A 12,125-nucleotide genomic window follows, 5' to 3' on the forward strand; every position below is an offset into this window, starting at 1 on the left:
AGCCTAAAGATTTACTACTAAGCTTTGGGCTTCAGCAAAATGGCAGCCTCCAAAACAGTGTTTCTCAACCGGGGTTCCCAAGAGCTCCCCAAGGGTTTCACCACGATCTGCCATTCATCACAAGCAGATGAATGGTGGATAGCATCCCCACATAGCTGACAGGCTGCAGAGCACAGCTGACATCACGTGCCCATCCTAGCCGGCCCTCCCCTCTATCCCAGATGCCTGCGTGTGACTGTGTGACATCACTTGATGGTTGTCTTTATTTAAAAAAAGGAAAACTGCACTACAAGTCACGGCACACAACACAGGAGTAAAACACCTGACGCGTTTCACACTATAAATTAGTGCTTAATCATGAGCTATGATTAAGCACTAATTTATAGTGCGAAACACGTCAGCTGTTTTACTCCCGTATTGTGGTCCCGTGAATTGTAGTGCAGTTTTCCTTTTTTTTTACATAAAGACAACCATCAAGGTTTTTTGGAGTGCGGCTGTCCATATTTTCTTTTTCCATTTGTTGCCTTGTGCATTGCCAGCACCCTTGATCTCCTGAGACCATACTGATCATCCTAACACAATCCACCTGGAGCGGTAACTTTCTTTCTTTCTCTGCTATAATGTTCCCTCCTGGATCTCCTATTCTCTGCCCTGTTGACTGCCTGTTCACTGCTTATCTAAAGCTTGACACAGAATTGAGCACCTGTGCAAAAAAAGCAAGCACAAGTTTTATTTTTTATTCTGTTATTTAATGCTATTTCTAAGAATAATTGTTATATCCACAGCTCACTGATCACATCAATGTTCCGTGAGCTGTAGACATGAAAATTGTTTCAAGGGTTTCGTGAGATCCCAGACTTTTGCCAGGGGTTCCTCAAAGGTAAAAAAGTTGAGAAACAATGCCCCAGAAAGAAGAAACAGGAGCAATGCTGGAGGCACACACTCATTTTGGTATGGGTAAAGTTCCACTTTAGGTAGTTTTAATCGTACGTGATATATGATGATGATATCAGATGAAATTTGCATTTAAAAAAAAAAAAAAATGGGGAATTTTGATTTTGATTTTGGGCACAGCAAGGCTCAGCTAGTGATGCTCGACAGCTGGAGTAAATTCCACATAGACGCGCCTTAGCCTGTGCACACATGTGCCTCGTAATTCTTGCTTGTCCACACACGATTTACCTGCACACGTATCTTTTTAGTAAATCAGGTAAATGGCGTAACTAAAACCAATATATAAATAATAATAATCATACAACTAAATGAATAAACCAACACTTCGCTATAAAATACATACTACATCAATCGAATATGGAAATCAAGTAAAAATATGTCTTCTCAAAAATGACCTGCATGTCCATGTTACGATAATACCCTAATATAGATTTCCCCAATAATTCCAACACCTCTTATCATTTGCCATACGACATCCCGACAGAAGCCTCCCTGTGTCACCATCATCCTGTGACAACAGAAGAGGGCTGGGTGATTACTTTATTATATGGAGAATGTCGTCGTTACAACGAGGAGAAGGAAAAGGTAATTATGTAATAAAATCTGGGAAGATTAATTTTACACTTTATTAATTATTCATTAAAACCATAACACTAAGCAATTAAGAAAATCGCTGATCCTATTATCTGCAATTAAGACGGCAAATTCAAATGAGAGATGAAGAGGGCTCTGCGAAGTGCGCACCGTTCCCTGGGAAACTCCGACTCCTGCTAACATTCCTTCCGTGGGAAACGGGCGATTTAAAGAGTAATTTTACCTTCCCAGAAAATTAGATATCGTAAGGCAGGCAGGTCAAAAAGTCCTCTTTATGTCTATGTAAAGCCATTTTCTTTTTATTAGATAAAGCACAAACAGGAGGGGCCACCTGATCACCTCTACTATAAAGAGCAGAGCCTGCACAAACAGGAGGGACCACCTGATCACCTCTACTATAAAGAGCAGAGCCCTGCACAAACAGGAGGGACCACCTGATCACTTATAATATAAAGAGCAGAGCCCTGCACAAACAGGAGGGACCACCTGATCACCTCTACTATAAAGAGCAGAGCATGCACAAACAGGAGGGACCACCTGATCACTTCTACTATAAATAGCAGAGCATGCACAAACAGGAGGGACCATCTGATCACCTCTACTATAAAGAGCAGAGCCTGCACAAACAGGAGGGACCACCTGACCACCTCTACTATAAAGAGCAGAGCCTGCACAAACAGGAGGGACCACCTGATCACATTTACTATAAAAAGCAGAGCCTGCACAAGCAGGAGGGACCACCTGATCACATTTAGACCCCATTCACATCTAGGCGTTTTTACGCCTGTAGCGCTACGCCTCTGCCGCCAGAGGGCTGGAAATACATGTCCCTCTATGGAGATGGTTCACATCTCCACGCCGGACGCCGGACGCCTGTCGCCTGCGGCGTGAAAAAAGGTCCCGGACCTTTTTTTCAGGCGTCTTCGAGCGTTCGGCTAGGAGATGGCAATCATCTCCATAGAGGGGGTCATCTTGGGACACATCTAGGCGGACAATACCCGCGTTTTGTCGCCGCAAATCGCGGTACAAAACGCCGCTATTTTTACCGCGATTTGCGGCGACAAAACGCCGCGATTTCGTCCGTCTAGATGTGAATGCAGCCTTACTATAAAAAGCAGAGCCTGCACGTTTTGTCCCCACTGTGGATATTACCCTTCACTTCCATCTTGGAGATGCAATATAAAATAGGAGGAAATCTCCCCAAAGAGTGGGAAATTTACATCTTACCGAATTGTCATGGGAATTAGTGTCTTCACTGATGGATTCTCCCTCACATTTTATTGGAGATCTCCCACTAGCTACTACACTAACAATGACAGAAAACCTGCCATAGGAGAGGGGACCTTCAATAAAAACTGCATGTAAAAATAATCCATTACATAATTATAGGCAAATCTCAGCTTGTTTCATGAATGTCTAGATCAATGGTCTCCAAACAGTGGCCCATGGGCCAGATGGGGCCCTTTGCTTGTCTTTATCCAATCCTTGCTGTACTACTCTTCCCATTGAAACGAGGCACTATACTCCCACTACCAACAACTGTGAGGCACCATTCCTTTCACTGACACCAACAATAGGGCATAATTCCCCCCACTGACATCAATTATAGGGCACTGTTCCTCCCACTAATACCAATGACGGGGCACTATTCTTCCCACTAATAAAAATGACGGGACACTATTCTTCCCACTAATAAAAATGACGGGACACTATTCTTCCCACTAATAAAAATGACTGGACACTATTCTTCCCACTAATAAAAATGATGGGACACTATTCTTCCCACTAATAAAATTGACGGGACACTATTCATCCCACTAATAAGAATGACGGGACACTATTCATCCCACTAATAAGAATGACGGGACACTATTCTTCCCACTAATAAAAATGACAGAACACTATTTTTCCCACTAATAAGAATGACGGGACACTATTCTACGCACTAATACCAATGACGGGACACTATTCTTTCCATTAATAAAAATTACAGGACACTTTTCTTTCCACTAATGAAAATGACGGGACACTTTTCTTCCCACTAATAAAAATGACGGGACACTATTCTTCCCACTAATAAGAATGACGGGACACTATTCTACGCACTAATACCAATGACTGAACACTATTCTTCCCACTAATAAGAATGACAGGACACTATTCTTCCCACTAATACCAATGATGGGACACTATTCTTCCCACTAATACCAATGATGGGACACTATTCTTCCCACTAATAAAAATGACAGGACAATATTCATCCCACTAATACCAATGACAGGACACTATTCTTCCCACTAATAAAAATGACAGGACAATATTCTTCCTACTAATATAAATGACAGGACACTATTCTTCCCACTAATACCAATAATGGGGCACTATGCTTCCCACTTATACTAATGATGGGACACTATTCTTCCCACTAATACCAATGATTGGGGAATATGCTTTTCACTAATACCAATGATGGGGCACTATGCTTTTCGACTAATAACAATGGTATGGCACTATTCCTCCCACTAATTCCAATGATGGGACACTATTCTTCCCACTAATAAAAATGACGGGACACTATTCTTCCCACTAATAAAAATGACGGGACACTATTCTTCCCACTAATAAGAATGACGGGACACTATTCTACCCACTAATACCAATGATAAGGCACTATGCTTCCCACTAATAAAAATGACAGGACAATATTCTTCCTACTAATATAAATGACAGGACACTATTCTTCCCACTAATACCAATAATGGGGCACTATGCTTCCCACTTATACTAATGATGGGACACTATTCTTCCCACTAATACCAATGATTGGGGAATATGCTTTTCACTAATACCAATGATGGGGCACTATGCTTTTCGACTAATAACAATGGTATGGCACTATTCCTCCCACTAATTCCAATGATGGGACACTATTCTTCCCACTAATAAAAATGACGGGACACTATTCTTCCCACTAATAAAAATGACGGGACACTATTCTTCCCACTAATAAGAATGACGGGACACTATTCTACCCACTAATACCAATGATAAGGCACTATGCTTCCCACTAATACCAATGATGGGACACTATTCTTCCCACTAATGCCAATGATGGGGCACTATGCTTTCCACTAATACCAATGATAAGGCACTATTCTTCCCACTAATACCAATAATGGGGACCTCCTCCTACTAACCCTGAGGCATTGTTACCTCCCACTGATGCTGGGGTATTTTCAACTCCCACTGGTTCACAGTCTGGACCCCTAAAGTCTGAAGGACAATAAACTGGCCCTTTGTTTATAAAGTTTAGAGACCCCCTGACCTAGATCATCCACTTCTGCCTCCCATGTGAGAGACCTAACTAACAGAAAGAGATAAGGCCAAGTATTTTCCTATACTGTAGTGCTTCAATTTGGAAAATACAGCATTATAGCCACTAGATGGAGCTGACAATAATAGGAAATATACATATTAGACACATTGGGCCAGATCCACGTAGCCTGGCGCATTGTTGCGTCCAGCGTAGCGTATCTTTGATACACTACACCGCCGTAACTTACAGCGTATTTTCCTTACCCAGAAAGAATTTGCTCCGTAAGTTATAGCAGCGTAGTGTAACTTTGGCTCGGTAAGGGCACACAATTCAAGGGGATGTGATGGGGGCGTGTTTTATGTAAATACGTCTTGACCCAACGTAAATTACGTATTTTTTTTTACGGCGCATGTGCCGTCCGTGGGGGTATCCCAGTGCGCATGCTCGAAATTAACCCGCAACAAACCAATTCTTACGACGTGAACGTCATTCTACGCAAAGCCCTATTCGCGAACGACTTACGCAAACGACGTAAAAAATTCAAAATTACGCAGGAACGACGGCCATACTTAACATAGGATATGCCTCATATAGCAGGGGTAACTATACGCCGAAAAAGCCTTACGCAAACTACGTAAAAAAATGCGCCGGACGTACGTTCGTGGATCGCCGTATCTAGCTAATTTGCATACTCGACGCGGAAATCGACAGAAACGCCACCTAGCGGCCAGCGTAAATATGCACCTTAGATCCGACGGCGTACTAAGACGTCCGCCAGTCGGATCTAGCACAGCTTCAGGCATATCTTGTTTTGTGGATACAAAACAAAGATACGCCGGAGCAAACTAGAAGTTACGCGGCGTATCAATAAATACGCCAGCGTAACTTCTTTGTGGATCTGCCCCATTATGTGGATAATTTGTGACGGCTGTGCGAATGCTGAGACCGTTTTTTTTTTTCAGGTGTCTATATCTGAACTGTCCCAGGCTTGTGACATGTCTACTTTAAATTAGGAACAGGACAGAGCACATTCCTTGTGTACCCATCATCCCTCAAACTCCATTTTTGTAATCCTCCAAATCCTGTCTCTGTTCTCCGCTATGTTCTTTTTGGACAGTGCGGGGGATTTCTAAGATTGACAGGGAAAAGGCAAACTTTGTATTATATTTCATATCGCCTACTACTTTCACCCAAAATTAAACTTCTAGTTTTGGCAAGGATTAGCCTTCAAGACTGATGACACTGTCCGAATACCAGCACATCTGTCTCTGAGCAGTGCCAGTACAGTGCCCTGTGTGGGCAGCACTAATCCCACAAATATTGAGTTTTTACTGGCTGATAATGAGTTCCTGGGAGCTGTCAGCAGAAGATTAAAGCTTTATAACTACCAACATGGTGTCATTTATAATATGCAAAATGAAAATTCTCATTTTAAAAGAAAGTTTTACATCACATCATTTTTCAAACAATAGAAAAGGACCAAAACTTTGAAATGCGTTGCTAAACAAAATACGCTGTAGGGAAATACAAGATGAATCATTTCCCTAAATGTCTAAAAGCTCTCTGCCTTTTTGTTTGCTAATTGTATTGCTGTACTGTGTTAAAATGTTTAATTCCCAGATGCTCCCAATATGGAGAATAACCTTCTTAGATACTGTATATTGTAGTTCTTGTTTTATGCAAACGTTAAGCTACATTGCAGAGGCTAGGCTGGGGTCCCTCAGCAGCTGTCTCTGGTCCTCCCCGCAAGAACTCACTACAGTCATGCGAGAGAGCTCGCATGGTGATGAGTCCTTGCGGGCGCGCTCCCGTGGTACAGCGAGCGGCCATAGCCGCTCACTGTATCACTCGGCCCCGCCCCTCGGTGCGCCACTTCACTGGATGTGATTGACAGCAGTGCCAGCCAATGGCTGCGCTGCTCTCAATCCATCCGCTCTAGCCAATCAGCGGCCAGGCTGAGCGGCGAAGAGGATCTCGGGACCGAGCGTGGGACTTTCGAGGGGTCAGGTAAGTAAAACGGGGGCTCGGGGGGGGGGGGGAGTTTGGCATCATCAGATGTTTTTTCACCTTAATGCAATCTATGCATTAAGGTGAAAAAACAAAAAAAAATTTCCTTTACAACTCCTTTAAGGTGATATTATTTCTCCTCCACCAAACATTATACTCTGTCTTCACCCAAAGTGCTCAGATGTAAAATGCGCTTACCAAAAGTATCTGACTTCTTTAATGAAAAAGAAAGTCAGACATAGCGTTGACAGGATTGTGCCTGTACACATACTCGTTTGACAGGGAAATTCCTTATTGCCTCACTCCCGGAGTTCAGGTTAGATAAAAAAAAAGCAAACAGAAAAGCCCATAGCATAATACTGTTTTATTTTAAAAAAAATGGATAAAAAATGCCAAGTGGCTTCTTACATTTTAATGTGCCTCCTGGCACTGGGGCTGCAGATATGTCACCAATAAGTCTTGCGGTGCCGCTATAATCTCGCCTCCGTGATGGCGTGCGTTCCACCGGACCCTGCTAGCTCTTCAGGCGCCGGAGATGGCGTGGGCAGACACGTGACAAGGTACCGCTGATGACGTACGTTTCGTTGGTTTACGTCTTCAGGGGGCAAGCCTGGTCACAAAGGATCACGGTATTTGTAGTCTGTCTATGAGTCTCGTTACAGCTCATAAGGGGAAATGGAAACCAATAGTAATGCAGCCACAGTACCTTTCAGCTAAACGGTTACATACATGGTTTACTCTCTATAAAAAAAAAACATATCTAACAATATCTTTTATCTAACCTGAACTCCGGGAGTGAGGCAATAAAGAATTTCCCTGTCAAACGATTATGTGTACAGGCACAATCCTGTCAACGTTATGTCTGACTTTCTTTTTCATTAAAGAAGTCAGGTACTTTTGGTAAGTGCATTTTACATCTGAGCACTTTGGGTGAAGACAGAGTATAATGTTTGGTGGAGGAGAAAAAATATCACCTTACGCAAATTGCACGTCAAGTTGTTTGGAAGATCTATCATTGGACCACTACAACTCCATTATTGGGACTTTTATTTATTGTATTTATTGCACTAGGGATTGTGCACTATTTTTCCACAGTAATTATTATATATGAACGGTTATATATTTGTATTATTGATGTGTATCCAACTATAAGTTGAATTTTGGTAGTTTAACATTATAGGAGAGCGTCCTCTACCACACCTTCAATATATTACAGTTCACACTTTAACTCAGAGGAGCAGCTTTAAATTTAATATATATTTTGTTTAGTAGTATTTAGCGCTGAATTCACTTCCTTTTTTTCAAAACACACCTGCAAGGAAACTGTATGGTGCATTATGTAGTTTCCTTCACCCAAAGATGTGCTTTCCGATGTGTGGGGGTGCCATTAACAATTAATTACACCCCCACACATCTTCTACAGATCAACGCGTTTTGTCTGCTGGTTGAGAATCAGTGCAACCAGCCTGGTTAGCAATCATGTGATCAGCATGACAGCTGTGGAGATCACACAAAGAATTATGGAAATTACCTGTAGACTGGATAAACCGTGCCCTTCCTTCCTTTCTTTCTCTCTATCTCTTTATTTCTTTCTCACACTCTCTCTCTTTCTTTATCACCCTCTCTCTCTATTTCTTTATCTCTTTCTTACTCTTTCTTGCGCTCTCTTTTTTTTTGTTTCTTTCTCTTTTTATATCACTCTTTCTTTCTTACTCTTTGTCATTCTTTCTCTCTCTCTCTCTCTCTCTCTCTCTCTCTCTCTCTCTCTCTCTCTCTCTCTCTCTCTCTCTCTCTCTCTCTCTCTCTCTTTATTTATTACTCTCTCTCCTTTTCTCTCTCTCTCTATTTCTTTCTTTGTCTTTCTTTCTCTCTTTCACTCTCTCTCTCTCTCTTTCACTTTTCTTTCTTTTTCTCTTTCTTTCTTTCTTTCTTTCTTTCTTTTTTCTTTCTTTCTTTCTTTCTTTTTTTCTTTCTTTCACTTTTCTTTCTTTTTCTTGCGCTCTCTTTTTTTTTGTTTCTTTCTCTTTTTATATCACTCTTTCTTTCTTACTCTTTGTAATTCTTTCTCTCTCTCTCTCTCTCTCTCTCTCTCTCTCTCTCTCTCTCTCTCTTTATTACTCTCTCTCCTTTTCTTTCCCTCTATTTCTTTCTTTGTCTTTCTTTCTCTCTTTAACTCTCTCTCTCTCTCTTTCACTTTTCTTTCTTTCTTTCTTCCTTTCTTTCTTTCTTTCTTTCTTTCTTTCTTTCTTTCTTTCTTTCTTTCTTTCTTTCTTTTTTCTTTTTTTCTTTTTCTCTTTTTTTTTTCTTTTCTTTCTCTTTCTTTCTTTTCCTCTCTCTCTCTCTCTCTCCCTTTCAGTCTCTTTCTTTCTTTCTCTCTTTCTTTCTTTTTTTTTTCTTTCTTTTTCTCTCTCTCTCTCTCTCTCTCTTTCAGTTTCTTTCTTTCTTTCTTTATTTCTCTCTCCTTCTTTCTTTCTTACTTTATTTCTCCCTGTCTCTTTCTCTCTCTCTCTCTCTCTCACTTTTTCTTTCTTTTCTCTTTCTTTCTCACTTGCTCTCTTTCTTTATCTTTCTTTCTTGCCCTCTCTCTCTCTTTCTTTCTTTCTTTCTTTCCTTCTTTCCTTCTTTCTTTCTCTCTCTCTCTTTCTGTTGTTCTCTCTTTCTTTCTCTCTCTCTCTTTTCCTCTTGTTCTCTCTCTATCTCCCCACCCCTCCTTCCCTCACCGTCTCTCTCTCTCTCTCTCTCTCTCTTTGCTTTTCTTTCTTTTCTTTTCCTCTCTCTTTCTTACTCTTTCTTTGTGTTTATTTCTTGCTCTCTCTTTCTTTCGTTCTTTCTTTCTTTCTCTCCCTGTCTTTCTTTCTCTCTTTCATTCTTTCTTTCTCACTCTCTCTCTCTCTCTCCCTTTCTTTGTCTTTCTTTGTTGCCCTCTCTCTCTTTCATTATTTCTTTCTCTCTCTGTTTTTCCCTCTCCCCCCCCCCCTCTCTCTCTCTTTCACTTGCTATTTCTTTCTTTCTCTCTTGCTCTCTTTCTTTGTCTTTCTTTCTTGCCCTCTCTCTTTTTTTCTTTCTTTTTTTTCTTTTTTGCTTTCTTTCTTTGTCTTTCTTTATTGCCCTCTCTCTTTCTTTCTTGCCCTCTCTCTTTCTTTCTTGCTCTCTTTCTTTGTCTTTCTTTCTTGCTCTCTCTTTTTCATTCTTTCTTTATCTCTCTCTTTCTTTCTTTCTTGCTCTCTCTCTCTTTTTCTCTTTCTCACTCTCTCTTTCTTTCTCTCTCCTTCTTTGTCTTTCTTTGTCACACTTTCTTTCTCTCTTTCTCTTACACTCTCCTTTTTCTTTCTTTCTTTTATTCTCTTTTTTTCTTGCCCTCTATCTTTCTTTCACTCTCTCTCTCTCTTTAATTCTTTTTTCCCCTCGCTCTATTTCTTTCTCTCTCTCCCTCTCTCTCTCTTTTTTTGTCGCTCTATTTTCTATCTTTCTCTCACACTCTCTCTTTCTTTCTTTCTTTCTTTCTTTCTTTCTTTCTTTCTTTCTTTCTTTCTTTCTTTCTTTCTTTCTTTCTTTCTTTCTTTCTTTCTTTCTCTCCTTCTCTCTCTTTCTCTTTATTTCTCACCTTTTTCTTTATTCTTTTCCTACTCTTTTTGTATCTATTTCTTCCCTTTTCTCTCTCTCCTTGCTGTGCACAGGGAGAAAAGTCAAGTGTCTGAAATCCTTACAGAGTAAATTAATAAATGTATAAACAATTGTAGAACATAAAATTGCATATATATGGTATTTATAGTTTTTTTTAGTAACATGTTAATATACAGCATGTATTTAAAAGACTGTGCATACCAATCCTTATTGCATGCTGCTACTTTAGATGTTGAATTAGCATATACTTATCTGCAGTGCTTTAGTATGTATTATTATTTAGCTCTTTCAAAATGAATTGGCTGCCAATGCACCCTTACACACATAAAATTGCCTTTAATACTTTGAGCCGCTGACTTAGCAAAAGCGTGCAGATCAGGAAAATCTGAGTCTGTGCTGGCTTCACTGATTGTAGGCTTGCCCCAGATCAGTAATTCAGAAAGTATTTAAGCCAGGGATAGACAGACAAGAACAGGAGGGGCAGAGCATGGGGAGCCCCCCTGGCTGTGGTAGTCAATAAGGCAGTGAGGTAATGGACATGGATCTTCGATGTAGAACCAGCAGGAGATCATTTATTTTCTTTTTCCAGGTTGAGTACATTTTCTTAGAACAGAAAAATACCTATTGACCCTGCCAGGATCCAAGTGTTCTTATAACTATATGTGCAGTAAACTGATCTATCCAACATGTTATTAGCTTCACCATCTATTTTTTGTGAACTACTAAAGAATGCCCCTTATATAACGGAGATGAAGAGAGGGGTTTGTAGTCCAAATCAGGAGAACAATCTAGGGTGACAGAGCTACTCCTTCGTAGTCCCAGTTCAATGAATGAGCATTGTCATCCCAGGACATGAAGTATGTTAAAGTGGTAGTAAACTCTGTACTCCCACTTATACTTACAGGCAACCCTATAATAAGGCTTACCTATAGGTACTGTGAATATCCACTAAACTTGTTTAGGAGTTATTCAGAGGTTATGTAGCCGATGACATCACCCGCGCATGCGCCTGTGCCGCATGCGTGGGAACGACGTCATTGCGCCCCCGGCCGCTCATGTAGCCGGAGGCCGCAAACCTGGAAGGAAGACCGGAGGAAGATGTCAGCCGTCTCAGCTGTGACATTGCGACACTGGAAGCCTTCGTTCTAAGGTAAGTCTACTAGCACATTACGACATTGCCTTGCACAGAATTTTCACCTGCAGTTTACTACCGCTTTAATGGCAGGATCACCAGGTGAAAAAAAAATGAAAAAAAATGAAATTAATGCAGCCATCATATCAAAGGACTGCTAATACTGTATATTACATTTTATTTTTTGGGTTTAGACATACTTGAAGTCATACATGGCCTCCCCTATTTAAATTAATTAATGATCTCTGTTTGTTATTTGACAGAGTTGGTAAAGGAGTATTTTCCGCCATGAAGCTCGGCAAGACACGTCCACCGAAAGATGACGGCAGAAGACAAGGTAATGCGATCCCGCTACTTCCACTGATCCCCCTCTCGGCTCACAATAATTATTTAATGCAGTGCTTGATCCAGGACCTCTCAGGGCACGCTTTCAACACCTTATGTGCTTCTCCAGCAATTCTACATTTCACTATTTCATTTATTTATTATTGAGCCATT

The 12,125-nt window shown here is 40.8% G+C and overlaps 1 protein-coding gene across 12 annotated transcripts in view; it reads left to right on the forward strand.

Annotated features, from left to right (window-relative positions):
- The window catches only part of OTOF (otoferlin), a 465,027-nt gene that overhangs the window by 298,248 nt on the left and 154,654 nt on the right, over positions 1-12,125 (forward strand). For all 12 annotated transcript variants that reach the window (XM_040348386.1, XM_040348390.1, XM_040348393.1 and 9 more), the window contains exon 6: positions 11,891-11,964. In XM_040348386.1, the coding sequence (XP_040204320.1) occupies positions 11,891-11,964 (74 nt within the window). The remainder of the gene's footprint in view (positions 1-11,890; positions 11,965-12,125) is intronic.

The sequence above is a fragment of the Rana temporaria genome, chromosome 4, assembly GCF_905171775.1.
Source record: "Rana temporaria chromosome 4, aRanTem1.1, whole genome shotgun sequence".
NCBI lineage: Eukaryota > Metazoa > Chordata > Amphibia > Anura > Ranidae > Rana > Rana temporaria.